Here is a 19,569-nt window from a genome sequence, read left to right as displayed (position 1 = left end):
GAAGAGCCTGTCTTTCTCTGTGTTTGTCTAAGTTATGTTAGGTAGCCGTCATGCACAGAGAGTGTTCCACACGGAATTTTGTAAAGCCATGCCCAGGTGGCTTCATTCGGTTCCTCCTTGTGTGTGTGTGTGTGTGTGTGTGTGTGTGTGTGTCCCCGTCCTTCTTTTTGCCTTCCCTTCCCTAGGTGCCCCCCTTCCCTTCCTCTGTGTGGGCCCATGTCATTGTTCAGCAGGATCCCATACAGTGCACTTTTGGTCACGACCCTGGCATATCCCAACTTTGGATAATAAGAGGGCTTCCAATGGAAGAGTCCTCACTCAGAAACCGTCTCCCTCATAGGCTAGCTGTGCTGATTCCGAATCTTCCAGTAGAGACTGGTTATGACTGCACATTTTTCCAGCGGAGAGTCTTAGGTCAATATTTTGAAGTTCTTTATGTCTTTTAGAGTGCTTTATGGCAATGAAAAGGTCCATTATACTGTAGCTCTTTCAGGGGACCTCGAACAATATCTGGTAGAAAAGTTTGTTGAAAGGCAGCTGAGAGCAAGAGAGGCTTCCGAGGGCTCTAACTTGTTTGGATGGAAATGGCTCAGGAATTGAGGTGGGCAGGCATCTCAATATTTCATTAAGTTTGCCTGGGATCATCCCTGATTTAAGGACATGCATAGACGAGAGACTCCTGCTGCGGAAATGTGAGCCCGTTCCTCCTCTAGGTCTGGGCTAGAGGACCCAGAGGACCTGGGCTATGGTGACGCCTCCATGTTTCTATTTGAATTCCTCCTCTAAACTCTGATGCCTAGGTATTGACTGTTTAGTAACACTATCCTTTTGTGTTCTTTGAGGGCTAAGACAGGGTCTACAACCATCGCTAGTTTATAAAATATATACACTTTCTGGAAAAGATAGACAAAACGTTCAAAAAATTATGCTTAAAGTATGCTGATAGCAGCAACAATGATGATGGTGATGATAGGCCACGCCCACTCTGCAGAAAGTAGCTGGTACATGTAGCCTGCATGAACCTCAGTCCAGCTGTGCCAGGTACAATGCGTTTTTAAATTTTTAACTTCAAGTCTGAGCTTCCACATCACTGGACTGGCAGGAAATTCAGTCAGTCATGCTGGCTTTCTGTGCCCTCCATATCGATTCACCCAGCCCGCGTGCTCTTGACTTCTGCTGCCTGTGGCTCCTGTGGCCACAGGACCCGGACCCCTGAGGGGAGCCAGAGCCTCAGGCCCAGGGTTTCACTTCGTTGCTGCACCTTGCGATGATAGCTTCTGTGGTCCCACCTCATCCCACTGAGCAGGGCCCAGTTCATCATGGTGCCCGGAACCCATAGGCTCCCCAACCACCTCCGGCACTGGCTCGGTGAAGAAAACATCCCTCTCTTCCCAAACGGTAACCATTTCGGGGGATTTCGATTCTTGGGAAAAAGTCAGAATGAGCATAATATGTTCAACGTCACAAAGGTTGAGGCAAAAACCACAGAGTTGGCTAGCGGCTTGAGTGGAGCTTGAACGAAAGGAGAGAAACATAGGAAAACATCACGTAGTTTAAAAATTACCTTGTCCCACTCTCGAAGGGAACTGTGCGGATTGTCTCTAATCTCTTCCCCCCCTCTCTCTCCACTGGTTTGTTTTCCCTCTGCGTTGATCTGGCCCACAAATACAGCCAGTCCGTCTTTTCTGCAGATGCAGATACTTTTCAGTGTCGCTTCAACAGCTTTGCCTTCTGTGGTCTAAAGAGTCTCTCTGAGATCCAGGCCTCTGGGCTTGATGCGCTCGTCCAGAGACTGCCTAGATCAGACGTGAGGTGTCGTGTCAGGCCAGGCAGAAGTGGTATCACAGGTCTGGTTCCGACCCAGGAGTGTGGAGTATGTTGCATATAGGACATACATTCTCAGCGGAGCAGTGCACTCCTCAGTGGGTGAAATTGGTCCCTGGGGCAAAAAAATCTTATTTTTTATGTATAAAGGACAGACATCCATGTGGCATATGAACAGATACAGTTTTAAAATTTTTTTTAACATATATTTATTTTTGAGGGACAGAGAGTGAGTAGGGGAAGGGCAGAGAGAGAGAGGGAGACACAGAATCCGAAGCAGGCTCCAGGCTCCGAGCTGTCAGCACAGAGCCCGACACGGGACTCGAGCCCACAAACCGCGAGATCATGACCTGAGCCGAAGTCAGACGCTCAACCGACTGAGCCACCCAGGCGCCCCTGAACAGATACAGTTTATCTCTGGTGTGAACATTTCATGGGGAAATGTCTCAACTGTCTGTTTATGGGGGGCCCTGCGTGGGTGGCACAAGAGGTTACGGACAGACCGTTCAGGTGCCGGGAGCAGTGCCCGGTGGTTCCATGCATCCTCTTATTTCATCCTCCCGACAGTCGTTTATGGATCTGGGAGCTGCATGTTAATGACTTGCCCAAAGCCACACAGTGTGTAGGTCGCGTAGCCGAGGTCTGAGGCCAAGTCTCTTTCCCAAGCTTTGAACCTCCTGTGAAGCCAGGCCTTACAGCTGAAGCCAGTGGGGAGATATCTGCGTCCTTATCTCCACCCCTGGGTATTTACCGTGTTGTTGGAGAGCAAGAACAGGAAAATAGACAGCTAACAGCACGCGGGTTTATGTTCTCACACTGTGTCTACTCTGTGATGTGCGCGTCAGACATTGGCTTCCTGCTGCAGTTTGTGCCTTGGCTTATGGTCGCTTGAGGGGGAGCCACTTGCAGGGGGAAGGAAAGGGGCCACGGAAAGAAACCACGGCGACCTTCACCTTCCGTGTTTCCTCCCTCCTCGCCCCTTCTGTGGGCTGCACCCCGTGGGGCTGGCCCCACTCCCGAACCCAGCACACTCTGGGTTTCTCACCAACACGCCACAACCTTCCGCTTGGGGTTGGTGAACTCGGGTACGATGCAGGGCCGAGCAGCCATTTGAAGGCGGCAGATTTCTGACCGGTCACTCTGACGTTCTCTGCCTTAGGCCTTAGTAGCAGCTCCAGGTCGGGTCAAGTTCCGGGTCATTCTGGAAGAAGGTGGAGGGGACTCTTCAAGCTGTCTCCCCCACCAACATCCGCCCTTCTCCAGGCTGTTTTCGAGTCAGTGCCGGATGTACGTGGGTAGTCTCGTGGGTGAAAATTGGTCTTTAGGTGAACTCTTCTCCCATGTGGAAAAGGTTAGCGGGGCTAACCCAACCCTAACATGACCAACATTCAGGGACAAGAGGTAAAGGGTAAAGGCGAAGAATGAACATTTTTGAGGTGCTGTCATAGGAAGATAAATGCTTTTCACGAATTATGTCATTTGTTCTTCACACAACCTTAATATCGTCCCCACTTTACCCATGAAGGAAACGAAGCAGGGACACGGAGAAGTTAGGTTTAAGTGCACACAACTGGTTGGCTCTTCATGTCACGCTTCCCGGGGGTGCTCTGGGCCAGTTCTTGGGGGGCTCTGGCAGCTAGCCACCTTGGCAGTGGCCACGGCCCAGGCCAGGGCAGGGGGGAGGGGCGCAGAGGTGATTCTCCAGGGATGGACGGGGCCTGCCACCTTGCCGGGCATCCAGATCCCCTACAGCGTCTCAGGCTGTCTGCTTCCTCCGGGCCCCACAGCAGCAAAGGGGAGAGCGTGGCTTCAACGGAAAGGACTGAGGGCATCGCAGGGACACGCGTAGTGGTTTGTGGCAGTAAGATAACCCTGGGAAGACAGAAATCTGCAGAAAAACCCGTGAGGTGTGACAGAACCATGGCTGTTGTGACAACAAGTCAGGACAGTCAGGAGACCTCCCTGATGCATCCTCAGGCAATTCACTTCCTTTCTCTGGACTCCCAGTTTTTCATCCATAAAAGGAGAGGATTAACTAGCTGAAGTTTTCTCCCCGCAACTGGTGAAAGGGTAAGCTGGGGGATTTTTTTCTATATTTGGGGAACGTGTCTCCTCCCCGGTCCTCACCGATGACCACACTGCCCTTTGCCTCTAGATCCTTAGGGACGACGCCCCGAATAGCTGGAGGTGATTATATCGGGGACATGCCTCAGAATGTCCTGGTATCTGGCTCAGGAGGGAAACAGAGTAATAGGGAAGCTTTGTGCTATTGGATCTGCTTTTCAATAAGAAGGTCTTTCCAGCAAGTTGTCCCCGTTATGAGGGTCTCCGACCTGGGGTACTTTCTGTACTTGCGTAGACACACTGTTCTTTACAGGGAGCATTGCCCTTGATTCTGACCCCCCTCAGTGCATCCCCTGGAAGCCATGTGCCTGCTGGGACCCTCAGCTCCCAGGCTGGGCCTGGATCACAATCTTTTTGTGACCCTAACGTGGGAGGGAGGTCTGGACACGCACGTGATTTCCCTTCTCATCCCCAATACCACCCTCTTTTCAGTGTCTCGCCTAAGCGTGCAGTAAAGGAAGCAAGACTTCCTGAAGTCTCACTGAAACCATAAGGTGTGTCAGGCATTAGACTAAGTACTTTTCCCTGTAATTTAAGGTAATCCTGGCAACAACTCTGCAGGTAGCTGCTATTTTTATTCCAGTTTCACAAACGAAGACATTAAGTCCTAAAGAGATCAGTGATTGTGAAAGATCGTAACATGAGCTCAGATTCTCAAGCTTGTTGACTTGACCCCAGAACCTAAGGTCACACCCCCTGTAACATTCAATGGCTGCCCAAATGGCCCTTATTGCTCATACTTAACCCATTTGGGGCATTTGATAAGCCAAGACCAGAAACTATTACAATTTGAGTATAGGGTTTTGTGTTTTTTTTTTAATGTTTGTTTATTTTTGAGAGAGACAGATTGGGAGCAAGCAGGGGAGGGGCAGAAAGAGAGGGAGGGAGAGAGAGAGAGAGAGAGAGAGAGAGAGAGAGAGAGAGAGAAAGAATATCCCAAGCAGGCTCCAAGCTGTCAGCGCAGAGCCTGATGTGGCTCTCAAAGCTGCAAACCGTGAGATTATGACCTGAGCTAAAGTCGGACACTTAACCCACTGAGCCACCAGCTACCCCAGTTTTGTTTTTTGTTTTTTGTTTTTAAAGACAGCTTCCAGTGAGGACATTTTTCACTTCCTTTGTAGTTGGGCGGCTTTTACCTTGTATTTTACATCCTACGCTTTCTAGACTTCCTGAAAGTCTTCCCCACACCCGACCCCTTCCTGCTTAGGAACACAATGGGTTCTCGTGTGCTTTCAGTGAGGTTTAGGGGCACACCTGCTGTGTAACAACAGCTCCCACAAAGACGGTTCAGTACTGTTGTTCTACCGGCCCTATTCTCCAACAAGATTGCTCCATACCTATTTCTTGAGCACCTACTAACCTCAAGGTGGTTTTAGGCACCAGAAATACAGGGCTGAACAATGCAACCAGACCCTGCCCTCGTGGGGCAATGCTCTGTGGCCAGAGAACCAGCCCCTCCCATGTTTTCTCTAAATCCCATGTTCTGCTGCTTCCTAGCCAGACCATCATGCTTCTCCAATGATTCTTAAGTTCAGTATCTGACAGAACTGCCTTCCAATACTTCTGCTTGATCCTCGTTTTCGTGGGGCATACAGCCTCACCTGGGTGCACCCTAAAGGTGCATGATTCTCTCCTTTTGGGCCGAGAGAAAGGACCTGAATATTCGTCTATACCACTATAGACGGATAATACGACTATGCGCTGGTATTTATGATACACCGTCTTGTGTAATCATCACAAAAGCATAAGGAGGTGAAGGTTATCAGCCTCATTTCAGATGAAACAGCTGAAGATCCTAGAGGTCAAATCAGAGAGCCTGAAAGGGCAGAGTTGGAGGTGGGATGCTGGCTGTAGGGCAGACAGATCCCTTGTTTTCCCGGAGCATCAGCCTCAGGGAAGCGCTGGGGACCCACTGGGAGGTGGGTGACAGCAATGGCTGAACCCTAACCCAGTGTCATGCGACCCCTCAACCACCAGACCGTTCACACAGAATCGGGGGACAGCCCCACCGCTCACGCTTCCACCATCGTGATTTATTCCTGGATTCTTAGACGGAATCTAATGCTCGTCTTCGAGCATTCCCTACTGACTGAGAGGCAGATGCTGTGCGAACAGAGCAACCACATCAAGGGAAAAGGGGGGAGCTGAGCGGAGAGGGAGATCGATTCCGGGAGCAAACGTTTCCCCCTGCACAGTTGACCTTAAGCTGCTGACTCCAGCCCGTTAAGGAGGCACGGGATCCGCCTCTGGGATCTGTCTCCACAGCCTGCACACAGAACAAAACATCAAAGCATCGTGATGTTACGGACTTTTCCTTGTTCAACACGATGTCTCCATACATCACAGTTCTCCAGGGAGCTAGACTCAGCTTGGAGAGGATTCTTCCAAGTTAGAAAAAAGGCCTTTATGCATCCAACTTTCTACATGTTTTTTAAAAAGCTTATTTTGCCTATAATAAATATAAGGAAATTATTATAGCAAAAATTCAGACACTGAGCTTTCTAGACATAAGTTTCTAAGTTACTGTAACATTGTAGTGCTTAGTGGTCCTCATATAATACCTTATTTCATAGGGCCTCTTTATTTTGAGGAAATATACTCTGAATTGCCTGAGTCATGAGTTCGGTGCTAATTGACCCATTGTTGGTCCTAGAAAAATATCTGTGCTTGTGTTTGCGGGTTTTTGAGATAAGTCAAGGGATGATATCAACTGTGAGTCACTCAGGATTTCATATTCACAGAACAGGGCCTAAGGGCTATATAAGCAGGGACGTTTGAGGAACTTTGCACGGAGGAGGAACAGGGTTAGTTGGGGAGAACCCTTCAGAAGTGGAGAATGAAGTTTCCTCTGTTGATGCTGGTCCTACAGGCCACTGCCTCTGGAGCCGTTCCTCTGACTAACTCCACAGGCTCTGAGGAGAATGATGTGCTCTTCGCTGAAGTAAGTACTGACCCCACAGCATTTACGCAGCCTGACTTTTGTCTTCAAAATTGATCTCATTGACCAGTTTCCTCTTGACACGGACTAGTTGCAAACTGGTTTAAGCGGCTCTTTGCTTTGATCACTGTATTTTTCTTTGCCACAGACGAATGTAGGAGAAGTACTGGTTTTGAAAGTTTTATAAAATTGGGGGATGACTTTGTTTCTTTTGCTAAAAAGCTGTGGCCAAAGAGTTTTAGTTAAAAAATAATTGGAGTCGTACATCTGGTCTGTGTTTTACAATCGTCGTTTAATGTCATTTAACAATCTGAGGTTTAAACAGTGGCTTCATTATTTAACCGCTTCCGCCAGCCATCATCTTTCAAGACAACTTGTTACCTTCAGTCATCCCAGCTGTTTCTTCATGAGCTTTTTTTTTAAAACAGGATTTTTTGGGGCGCCTGGGTGGCTCAGTCGGTTAAGCAGCCGACTTCGGCTCAGGTCATGATTTCGCGGTCCGTGAGTTCGAGCCCCGCGTCGGGCTCTGTGCTGATGGCTCAGAGCCTGGAGCCTGTTTCAGATTCTGTGTCTCCCTCTCTCTGACCCTCTCCCATTCATGCTCTGTCTCTCTCTGTCTCAAAAATAAATAAACGTTAAAAAAATTTTAAAATAAAAAACAGGATTTTTTTTTTCCATTTGTCTCTTTCCTCTGAGTTTGGATGCTCTCCCCGTTTTCCAAGACTCTTTTCACTTTGAATTTGTCATGGTTGTCCATTGTGTTGAGCTTTGGATTTGTAAGCAGGAAAATTTTATCCCAACTTAAACTAATAATTTGTGCATCCTGACAATGAAGGTCTTGCTCTTTACTTGATGCTGTGATGTGCTAGATGCTGAAATATATTTTAAAAAAATAGAAGCCCGTTCAGAGAGGTAGGGAGACATCAAGGTGTTTTCAGTGGGCTTCCAGCAATCAAAATCGCTAATGGTTTATGACTCACCTTGACGGCACAGAAAATAAAGATTTTTTTCTCATTATAATTAATTGTCTGATACCTGGTTCAGAAGCATCAGTGTACCGTTGAGTCATATATACAGAGGTGCCTCAGAAACCTTTCTGTGTAGTAGAACGTCTAACTAAAGTAGAGCGTCTAACGAAGTACATCTTTCCAGAGGTACCTGGAAACCTTTTATGGTTTTGTCATGGATGGAGTTCCAGTGACAAAAATGAAAGTCAGTCTGAACCTGATGAAGAATAAACTTCAGGAAATGCAGCAGTTCTTGGGGCTGAAAGTGACTGGGAGACTGGACGCCTCTACTCTGGACATGATGCACATGCCCCGATGTGGGGTGCCTGATGTCCACGAGTTCAGGACACTGGCAGGGAGGCCAGTGTGGAGGAAACGCTTTCTCACCTACAGGTAACGTCGTGGTGGTTTTCTCCTTTCCCTGAGGTCTGACTTCCAGAAGTCTGAACCATTTAGATATAGCCCCAAGTCTGAGAGTAGGTGAGAAGCCTCTCTCGATTGTCAACACCATCCCTGTGTTAAAATTCGTTCTTTCTGGAAGGGGGGATTGTTCACTCAAAGAGGGACTGTTTGGCTTGTCCACCCAGAGCAGAGTAGAAAGCCTTCAAATAAAAGGAGAATTAAGCTATATCTATGATAAACAAGAGACAGGAGAGCATTTTATAGGATAGTCAAGATGGATAAATCCAGACGTCTGGGAGTGGGGACAAAAGGCATAGGCTTCTATGAATGTAAGTCCTTCGCAGAGAAAACCCATAAATCATAAATGAGAAGAAATCCAGTTAGATTCTGTTTCAGGAGGAAGCTGTCCAAGGATACATGTTTTAGTAGTTAATGATGTGGGGTTTGGTTATCCAGAGTATCAATTTACGAGAAGATTCTTTCTCCAGCGATGCAGACAGAAGTGAGGTGTCACAATAAGAACTAACACATGGTTCCCATATATTTCTCTCTCTCTCCCTCTCCCTCTCCCTCTCCCTCTCCCTCTCCCTCTCCCTCTCCCTCTCCCTCTCCCTCTCCCTCTCCCTCTCCCTCTCCCTCTCCCTCTCCCTCTCCCTCTCCCTCTCCCTCTCATACAGAATCAACAGTTATACTCCTGACATGAAGCCTGCAGATGTTGACTATGCCATCCAAAAAGCTTTTCAAGTATGGAGTGATGTGACTCCCCTGAAATTCAGGAAAATTCACTCAGGAGAGGCTGACATTATGATCGGATTTGCATCTGGAGGTAAAGGAGGTGGACTTCTTTCATCTGTGTCATTGGCACGACCTGTTGTCTGTAAAGAAGGACTAATTGTCTTTACTCTTTCAAAAGATCATGGAGACTTCAATCCTTTCGACGGCAGAGGGGGAATCATAGCCCATGCTTTCGGACCCGGACCCGGTATTGGGGGAGACACACATTTTGACGAGGCTGAAACCTGGACTGCGAACTACAGAGGTAGGCAAAAATAAAAGCTCACCCGGAGTGTGAACTCAGGAAGCTGAGAAGTCATAGTTTGGAAAGGTAAAAGCATTTAGGCGGTCAGTTCTTGACGGCACAGTCCGTGAAGTCCAGCAAAAGCAGATGCCAACCCTGGGCATACAGCAGTCCTCACGTACGTGGCCATCCACACATGTCATCATATGCTGACGTTTCCTTAGGTTTCTAGTGGCGCAGAAAGATGAAGTTCTATAATAGAAAGTTTAGAAATGCCTGTCGCAAAACACAAGGTTATATGGTCACATAGTCTCCTGAGCTTCCGGGATAGAAATTTCAGGATGCCCAGCTGACCCTTGAACAAAGCGATACCTTGTGTGTATTTACGGAGGAGGCTGTAACTCACCATCCCTCTCAGGCAGTTGGGGAAGAGGAACAACTACTCTCCCCTGTTTGAAGGAATCACTACCCATTGGAAAATTCAAACCATCCTATCACAAGCCTTCCTAATCTCTCTGTGGGAAATTCTATGCTGTATGACTGACTCACGAGGGAAGTCATTGGAGAGAAGGTCTTCAAGAATGAGCTCCGCTCAGCATCCCCCTCTCTCTGGCCGATACTACATGCATTGGATGGCAATATTTTTACAGACCAGAAAGGCTGTTTGTTTTAGTCTGATGCATGCCCCAAGGCTTATTAAGTTCTTTATCGAGAAGAGGAGTTTTGCACTGAGACAAAAAGCACACAATGGAGTGGGAAACAGAGGACAGACAGACACCCGGGATTTTGAGATAAGGACCGGTGGTGGTCTTGTGTGCAACACATTACAGGGATGGAGACTAGGATAAATTTAGGATTTAGGTCAAAGTGTAATACGTTTTGTTTACTTTTCCCGGTTTTAGGCAGAATGCAGAGAATGACAGTCTTTGGTTCTTTCTCATTATTGGAGAGAAGTGAGTTAGTTGCTCAGCCCAGTGTTAGAGGGAATGCTTAGGGGGTCTGTGTTCCTGAAGACCCCCCCCCCAGAGATGCTCACTCTTGGGTACTGGCCACACCCTGCAGCTAAATGGCGTGTGACTCTGGGAAAATCTATTTTTCTGAGCTTCAGTTGTGCCGTAGAAAAAGAAAGATAAAAATGAAGGCATGGGAGTAGAACAGAGATTTAAAAAAAAATCATAACAGCCCAGGGCTAGTGAAATCTTCTGAAAACTGAGAAATGTGAGAGAAAGGACACGCCCCTTCTCTCTTCCCTACAAATGTGCATCTCTCTAGAACATACAGAAAAAATGAACAGGTGAGACTGTAACTTGGTGACATCACTGTGTCTACATTGTAAGCATAGACTTTGCCTTCATTTTGAGTCATGTATAGTAAAAAAAGGAGCTTTTGAACCAAGACATTTAGATTGGATTCTTGGTTCAAGCCCTTAATTTGGTCCATTAATCTTGCTGATACTGTGTCCTCGTCCGTAAATAGACTGAGTGCTGGCTTCCTTTCAAGTTTCACAAGGAACAGACAGGGTATGATACATTCCTTGGTGGCTCAGAGGACCTGGAACTTAATTTGGCCTTTTATTTGGGTTTAGTAAAGGATGGTTAGTAAAGATATTTCCATATCCACTGAAGTCTGATCAAGCGTACCTGCAGAATGGAAAGGGAATGTTGTAGAAGTGGTGAGAACCAGTGAACACAGCTACAAGACAACATTCTGGAAGTGTTCACGACAGAACACATGCCATGTGAGCTGCTGCTTGATCCTTTTTGCCCCCAACGGGAAATTTGATGATGTGGAGAGACATTTTTGGTTGTCAAAGTGGAGGGAGTGTGCTGCTTGAATTAAGTGGCAAACCCGAGGGCACCTGGGTGACTCAGTCGGTTAAGCATCCGACTTTGGCTCAGGTCATGATCTCGCAGTTTGTGGGTTCGAGCTCCGCAAGGGGCTCTCTGCTGTCAGCACAGAACCTGCTTCAGATATTCTGTCCCCCTCTCTCTGCCCCTCCCTTGCTCACGCTCTCTATCTCTCTCTCAAAAATGAATAAATGTTAAAAAACAAGAAAGAATTTTAAGTGGCAAACCCAGAGATTTCTAGACATCTGTGATACACAGGACAGCCCTAACAACAAGGGATTAACTGGCCTATAAAGTCAATAGTCCTGACATCAAAAAACCTTATGTAAGAGAGAAAGGAAATAAGTAAAGTATTCGCAAATGCGTCCCCTTTCATTGTGTCAGATTTCAGTTGTGTCATTGTCTTCTGGATGCAAATATATTTCACTGCTCTTTTCCCCCCTCTGATTTCCTCTTAGGCACAAACTTGTTCCTAGTTGCTGTTCATGAGCTTGGCCATTCCTTGGGTCTTGGCCATTCCAGTGATCCAAAAGCCATAATGTTCCCTACTTACAGTTACGTTGACCCCAACACCTTTCGCCTCTCTTCTGATGACGTACGTGGTATTCAGTCTCTCTATGGTGAGTTGAATTTCTTTACCATTTTGCTTCACAAAGATACTCACTCTCATGAATAGTCTCATAATATCTGCATCTGAAAAAAACTTTAACATGGATCTTTTCTCTTGAGCCCCCTGAAAACCTTGTGAGGTAGGTCACCCAGATATTATCTTCATTTTACAGAAAAGCACAGAGACCCGGTGTGCTAATGCCAGTGACGGGCAGATTCTGAGTCTTCTGGCCTCAAGCGTGTTCTTTCTGTCCAACATACCATTGTCTTTGATGAAGGCACACAGAGAAATAATCGGACCGGAACAGGACTGGAGTGATCAGATTTTTCTCCTCCCATGATGTTGCAACCACATGGGAGAAAGATCTTTATTATATGCTTCCTGTGAATATTATAAGAATCCTAAGTTGCTTTTTATGCATTTCTCATCCCGAAAAGTGAATGTTGTAAAAGAATGATTCTTCCCTTTAGCAGCTAAAATGCAATTTTTTCCCCTAATGCTTCTTGAAATGTGTTTTACAGGAGGTCCAGAAAGGCGCCAACCCCCATCACATCCTGACAGTACAGAATCGGCCACCTGCAACCCCATTCTGAGTCTTGACGCTGCCACTACTGTGGGAAATAAAATCATTTTCTTTAAAGACAGGTATAAGAATCCTCCTTACATCTAGCCAATATGGGAGGCTCTGTCCTTGGATTTATAATTTTTTTTTGGTCAGAGAATCGTGGAAAATGATGGAGAATGACATAGATGAAAATGAAGAGGGACTTGGACTGAATTCTGTAGGAAGTAGACAGCCTGAAGGTTTTGAAGGAAGAGAATGGTGTGATTGCATTTGTGTTTAATGATAAGATTAGTAAGTAAAAAAAAAAAAAAAAAAAAAAAAAAGGATTTACAGTACGAATCTGGGGTGAGGAAAGACAAGACAGGAAGAAGTGGAACAAGGCTATTTTAATCACAGGTAAAAATGGTTAAGTCTGGGACTACAGGTGTGACAGTACCTATTAAAAGTCTTGATTACAGAGAAAGTAATTCCAGGATAACTTAATGGTTTCTGCCTTAGAGCATAGATGGAAGCAGGTATTGGAGGTATGAGGAGTGGAGAAAATTAGTATTTGATGGACGGGACAAATATTCTCCATTTTTTAAATGGAAGAGTAATTGACATACAACACCGTATTAGTTTCACGTGCTCAACACAGTAATTTGATATTTATGTATCTTACCAAAGGTCACCAGAATAAGGCTAGTTACCATCTGTCACCACTTAGAGTTCTTACAACATTATTGACTGTATTCCTTATGCTGTACATTACCTGTCTGTGTCTTACTTATTTCATCACCGAAGTTTGTGCCTCTGAATCCCCTCCAGCTATTTTGTCTACCCCTGACTGACTCCCCTTGGCAACCATCAGTTTGTATCTGTGAGTCTGCTTCTCTTCTGTTTTGTTTGTTCATTTGTTTTTGTTGTTTTGTGGACTCCACATCTAAGTGAAATCACATGATGTTTCTTTCTCTGCCTGACTCCCTTCGCTTAGCCTGATATGCTCTAGGCCCCCCGTGTTGTCGCTAATGGCAAGATTTCATTCTTTTTTTGTGGCCGGTATCCCATTGTATACATACCACATCTTCTTTATCCATTCATCTATCAGTGGACATTTAAGTCGCTTCTGTATCTTGGCTATTGTGAATCATGCCGCAATGACCGTAAGGGTACGTATGTCTTTTCTAATGAGCGTTTTGTGTGCTTTGCATAAATACTTAGAAGTGGAGCTGGTAGGTCATATGGCATTTTTTTATAACTAACTTTGTAAAGAGGCTCCAGACTATTTTCCAGAGTAGCTGCACCAATTTGCATTCCCACCAACGGTGCTTGAGGGCTTCCTTTTCTCCACATCTTCACCACCACGTGTTATTTCTTGTCTTTTTGATGACAGTCATTTCGACAGGAGTAAGGTCATAGCTCGTTGTGGTTTTATGTGCATTTCCTGATAGTTAGTGGTGTTGAGCATCTATTCATGTCTCTGTTGGCTATCTGTAGGTCTTCTCTGGAAAAATATCTGTGCCAGGCCTGTATTTTTTTTTATCAGATTGATTTTTTTTTTAAATATCAGGTTGTATGAGTTCTTTATATATTTTGGATGTTAACATTTTATTGGATATATCTCCGGCAAGAGTCTCCCATTAAATAGTTTGCCTTTTCCTTTTGTTGATGGTTTCCTTCACTGTACAAAAGGTTTTTAGTTTGATGCAGTCCCACTTGTCCATTTTTGCTTTTGTTGTCCTTGTGTGAGGGGACAGATTAAAAAAAAAAGAAATCTCTAAATCTAGTGTCAAAGAGCTCACTGCCTATGTTTTCTTCTAGAAGTGTTATGGTTTCAGGTTCTACAGAAAAATCCATTTTGAGTTTTTTTCTGTATGTGGTGTGAGAAAGTGGTCTGGCTTCATTCTTCTGCATGTAGCTGTCCAGTTTTCCTGACACCATTTGTTGAAGAGACTGTCCTTTCCCTGTTGTATGTTCTCAGCTCCTTTGTCATAAATTAATTGACCATATAAGTGTGGGTTTATTTCTGCGCCCTGTATTCTGTTTATTGATCTCTGTGACTGTTGTTGTCTAACACCATACTGGTTTGATTAATTTTTCTGTGTAGTATAGAAATCTGGAGCATTTTACCTCCAGCTTTGTTCTTTCTCAAGTTTGCTTTGGCTACTTAGGATCTTTTGTGGTTCCATACAGATTTTAAGAGTCTTTGTTCTAGTTCTGTGAAAAGTGATGTAACTATTTTGATAGAGATCTCACTGAATCTGTAAATTGCTTTGGATAGTATGGATATTTTAGTAATATTCCCTCTTGCAATCCACGAGCATGGAATAGATTTCCATTTATTTGTGTCATCGTCAATTCTTTCATTAGTATCTTAAAAGTTTTCAGAGTACAGGTCTTTCACTTCCTTGGCAAAATTTATTCTGAAGTACTTTATTTTTTTGATACAATTATAAATTGGAATGCACTATTAATTTCTTCTGATAGTTTATTATTAATGTACAGAAACACAACAGATTTCTGTGTATTGGTTTTTTATCCTGAATCTTTACTATGTTCACTTATTAGTTGTACCGGTTTTTTGGTGGTGTCTGTAGGGTTTTGTATAGGTAGTATTATGTCATCTGCAAATAGTGACAGTCTTACTTCTTCCTTTCCAATTTGGATGTCCCCCTTTTTTTTCTTGCCTAATTTCTGTGACTAGGACTTCCAATAAGAGTGAACTTCATGGTCTTGTTCCTGATGGTAAAGGAAAAGCTTTCTGTTTTCACCATTTAGTATAATGCTAGCTCTGGGTTTGCCATGCATGGCCTTTATTATGTTGACATATATTTCCTCTATAACCATTTTGTTGAGAGTTTTTCTCGTGAATCACTGTTCAATTTTGTCCAGTTATTTTTCTGCAGCTATTGAAACGATCATATGCTTTTTAGCCTTCGTTTTGTTCATGTGATGTATTGCAATGATTTGTGGATATTGAACCATCCCTGCATCCTTGGAATACATTCCACTTGATGGTGGTGTATGATCCTTTTGATGTATTGTTGAATTTGGCTTACTAATATTTTGTTGAGAATTTTTGTATCTATGTTCATCAGGAATATTGTCCTGTAATTTTCTTTTTTTGTAGTGCATTTGTTTGATTTTGGTATCAGAGTAATGCTGGCCTTGTAGAATGAGTTTGGGAGCATTCCTTCCCCTTCATTTTTTTTTTTTTTTTTTTTTGAATAATTTGAGAAGGGTAGGTATTAAGTCTTCTTTCATTGTTTGGCAGGATTCACCTTTGAAACTGCCTGATCCTGGATTTTTGTTTCTTGAGAGCTTTTGATTACTCAATTTCATTTCTGGTAGCGTCTGTTCAAATTTTCTATTTCTTTCTGATTCAGTCTTGGAAGATTGTATGTTTCTGAGAAATTATATCCATTTCTTTTGGTTGTCCAGTTTGTTCACACGTAATTGTTAATAGTAGTCTTTTGTGATTGTTTGTATTTCTTTGGAATCCATTGTAACTTCCCTTTCATTTCTGAATGTATTTATGTGAGCCCTCTTTTTTTTTTTTTCCTGGTGAGTCTGGATAAAGGCTTATCAATTTTGTTTATCTTTTGAAAGGCCAAAATCTTACTTTCATTGATCTGGTAAATTTTTTCTCAATCTTTATTTCATGTATTTCCACTCTGATCTTTATTATTTCCTTCTTTTAACTAGCTGTGGGCTCTCTTTGTTCTTTTTCTAGTTCCTTTAGATGTCAAGTTAGATTATTTATTTGGGCTTTCTCTTGTTTTTTTGAGGTACACCTATATCGCTATAAACTTCCCTCTTAGAACTGCTTTTGCTGCTTCCCTAAGAGTTTAGACTGTTATGTTTTCATTTTCATTTGTCTCAAGGCAATTTTTAATTCCTTTTTTGATTTCTTCATTCTTTATTGGTTGTTCAGTAGCATCTTACTCAGGCTCCACATATTTGTGGGTTTTTTTTTTCCAATTTTCTTCTTGTAAATGATTTCCGGTTTCGTTATTCTCCATTTTTGAGATCCAAAAACTGGGCATTTAGGTTGAATAACTTCATTTAGATTACAAAACTGGTGAATGAATTGTGGGTGCAGATGAAAACCTAGATCCCTTGAAGTATCAAAGCTTCCATATGGTGATTTGCCCATTCAGATCATTGTTATTATGAAAGACTTGATTAAGGTCCTTTCCTCATGCTCCTAGAGAGACATTCATGGAACAGAATGTAAGAATATTGAAAAACAGCATTGCTTTAGGTCATTCCCACTGAACATTTCATGGCTCTTGAGTCTACAGTGATTTTTTAACATGTTTTAAATGTTTTTCATCAGATACTTTGGGTGGAGGAATCCTGAGAGTCCAAAGAGTAATATTAGTTTAATTTCTTCTTTCTGGCCAAACTTACCATCTGGCATTCAAGCTGCTTATGAAATTGGAGACAGAAATCAAGTCTTTCTTTTTAAAGGTAACTCTCATGTTTAGTTTGCTATTGAGTGTACTTCAAGGAAGAGAATACATGAAGGAAATACTACTAATTTTTATAAACATAGAAAAAAGTACCCCAGATCTAATTAATGGTGAGTCTTAACTATGAGCCAAAAATAGCTTAAATACCTAGGTAATGTGTAAAAATTTCAGGAAAAGTTTGTCAAATATCGATCATAATACTTGTGAAAAATATACAGAACCACTGGAGACAAATCATGTTCAAGAACAAAGAGCAGTATGTTTTAGAACTATGGATAAAGAATGACATTGTTTGTAGTGAGTCGGTGTTTCTGTGACTCTTTTTATATGACTCCAGTGTATTCTTTTTCTTTATCTTCACAGATGATAAGTTTTGGGTAATTAGCAACTTAAGACCACAACGACTCTATCCCAAGAATGTACGTTCTTTGGGCTTTCCTAACTTTGTGAAAAAAATTGATGCAGCTGTTTTTAATCCACTTCTCTATAAGACCTACTTCTTTGTAGGTAATCAATATTGGAGGTGAGCTTTAATGATTGGTTATTTGACTCCTAAAATTTGTGGAATGGGCAGGGAGTGGGGTTTTCCAGTAGGTAGTTTTTCTATTTAAATTCCTAAGGATCCTTGACCTTCCTAGAAGAGAGATCAAGAGAACATACGTCTGGAATAGTTAATTATCATCCTGGGTCAGTTCTCGGGACTTCTGGATTCTGATTTGTAAGATGGCACACGATGTGTTTTTTTTTTAAAGGAACACTGTAAATAAAATGTTCCATTATTAATCATAGTGCAGACACATTGGGAAATAGTGGTATAATGTACGAGACCCAGAATTTACACAGTCTCTTTAGGGAGTGTGGGTATTTTCAGATTCCTTTTTATAACCTTGGACCCAGGAAGACAAAATGAGGAGACCATCTTCTGAGTGACAGCAAATCCTGCAAGGTCTTCCCTAACAGGAAATTAGACAGTCTGGCTCTGTAACACAAGACCAGGTCCTGGTGCAAGCCTTGCGCAGGAGCGAGGGAAGTTCCTGACCAGAAATTGGGACTCCTAGGGTCCGAGTCCTGTGGGGACTAGGAATAAATCAGTGAACTGCTTAGGTCTTTGATCTTCTTATCAGCGCAGTTTAAGCCTGTTCAGAAAAAGCCTTTCAAGAGAGAATAGGTGGGTTTTGTGGTTCATGTCATAAAATATCAAGGTCTACATCATGAAATCCATTTTTCATTGGAGGTCCTACTGATTGTTTTTTTGCTCAGGTACGATGAGAGGAGACAACTCATGGACCCCGGTTATCCCAAATTCATTACCAAAGCCTTTCCGGGCATTGGGCCTAAAATCGATGCAGTCTACTATAATAACAGTAAGTAGATTATGGGAATCCCTTTTTAAAACACTGAAGATTATAAAGGCTCCAAGGTCAGAGGATGTGGAATCAAATCAGAAAAGAACAGAACCCTGAATCTCTCCACAGGGCCACAGACAGAAAATTCATAGTCTGCTTAGTTGAGAATCGGTAGGCTTGAAGAATGAGGGAGCTAGAACCAACAGTTTATTTCTAGGGTGGTCTAGCAGGTGGGAGCATATGGTTGTTGCCGCATCTATGTGTCTGAGTCTCTGGAGTTGCTGTTCCCATCAAGCTTTGCAGTTGTGCAAGTGAGCACATGGCAAGACTCGGGCAAGCTGGACTCACACACTTATTTGTGCCTTGCATTTTTTTCCCTTCCTGGCAGCCCCCTCCACCCTTTCTGGGTTTTCATGGAGCAGAGCTAAGGGTGGGATAAAAAAAAAAAACGCTGAGCTTGTTTGCGTTTGTGTTGAGGAATATCCTCAGGCAAGGTCAGCCTAAGCAAATTGTTGGCTGGGCCAAGGCATTTGGCTTCTATGCCAATGCCCCTGTCTGTCTTACTTCTCCATCGAGGCCTCCGTGTGCCCTGCCTGGGCCCAGTGTTTTCCCTCTCACTCTGAGTTCTCCACCTGGAGTGTGACCTTTCAAAAACTCACCTCTTAATAGTCAGTTTCTAAGACCAAGAAATCTTCTCAATAAAATTACTGAAGATACTTAATAGTGAAATGATGATAAACACATATCCAGGGACAGGATACCCAGTGCCAGGACCCAACGTTTATATTCTCAAATGTCTAATATAAACCATCTATAAAGTCTGGTCTAATATAGATATTCTGTAAAAACACAGATGTGTGTTACCTTCTTTTTTTAAAAAATGCAAGTGGGGATTTAAGCTGTTCAATGTGTTTTCATTTTCAGGACACTACTATTTCTTCCAAGGATCTGATGTATCGGAATATGATGTCCTATCCCATCGTGTCACCAAAAGGCTGAAACACGATATCAAGTTAGGTTGTTAGGAAGGGTGTAATTAGTAATGTTGGTCAATTCACTTCAGTTAAATAAGAATTTATTGCTTACTTGCTCTGTGGCCAGCGTACCAGTGCATGCTGGTGCATTTCATAAAATAAGGTAAAGTCTATAGGCCAGAGATAAATGATCATACACGTAAATGGTCATATAAATTGCGTAAGATTTTTCGATTTTGAAAACCCTCACTGTCAATTTTTACTTGATTCAACTATTCAGCTTCAAAACAGACACCTTCAAGGGGCCATAGACTATCTTGGTCCCTGACCATCCCACAACTGAGACATTATCATGATTTCTTTGCCTTAACTAATATTAAGAAATAATTTGTTTCTGTGGCCATTAAAGGTTTGAACAAGTACATTTTTTTAATTCTTTTGGAGTAAAAACAGAATATAC

At 43.3% G+C, this 19,569-nt stretch overlaps 1 protein-coding gene across 1 annotated transcript; it reads left to right on the top strand.

The window, feature by feature from the left end:
* Positions 1-6,766: 6,766 nt before the first annotated feature.
* On the top strand, positions 6,767-19,567 carry MMP12 (matrix metallopeptidase 12). Its single transcript, XM_042905179.1, has 10 exons — positions 6,767-6,889; positions 8,039-8,286; positions 8,973-9,121; positions 9,209-9,334; positions 11,619-11,780; positions 12,292-12,415; positions 16,654-16,787; positions 17,153-17,312; positions 18,050-18,153; positions 19,060-19,567. Exons 1-10 carry the CDS (start codon positions 6,785-6,787, stop codon positions 19,158-19,160), a joined length of 1,413 nt encoding a protein of 470 aa, XP_042761113.1. The 5' UTR covers positions 6,767-6,784; the 3' UTR covers positions 19,161-19,567.
* Positions 19,568-19,569: the final 2 nt, after the last annotated feature.

The sequence above is a fragment of the Panthera leo genome, chromosome D1 (genome assembly GCF_018350215.1).
Source record: "Panthera leo isolate Ple1 chromosome D1, P.leo_Ple1_pat1.1, whole genome shotgun sequence".
Taxonomy (NCBI): domain Eukaryota; kingdom Metazoa; phylum Chordata; class Mammalia; order Carnivora; family Felidae; genus Panthera; species Panthera leo.
The sequence above is the reverse complement of the archived record's forward strand: the minus strand, read 5'-3'. Positions and strand labels throughout refer to the sequence as shown.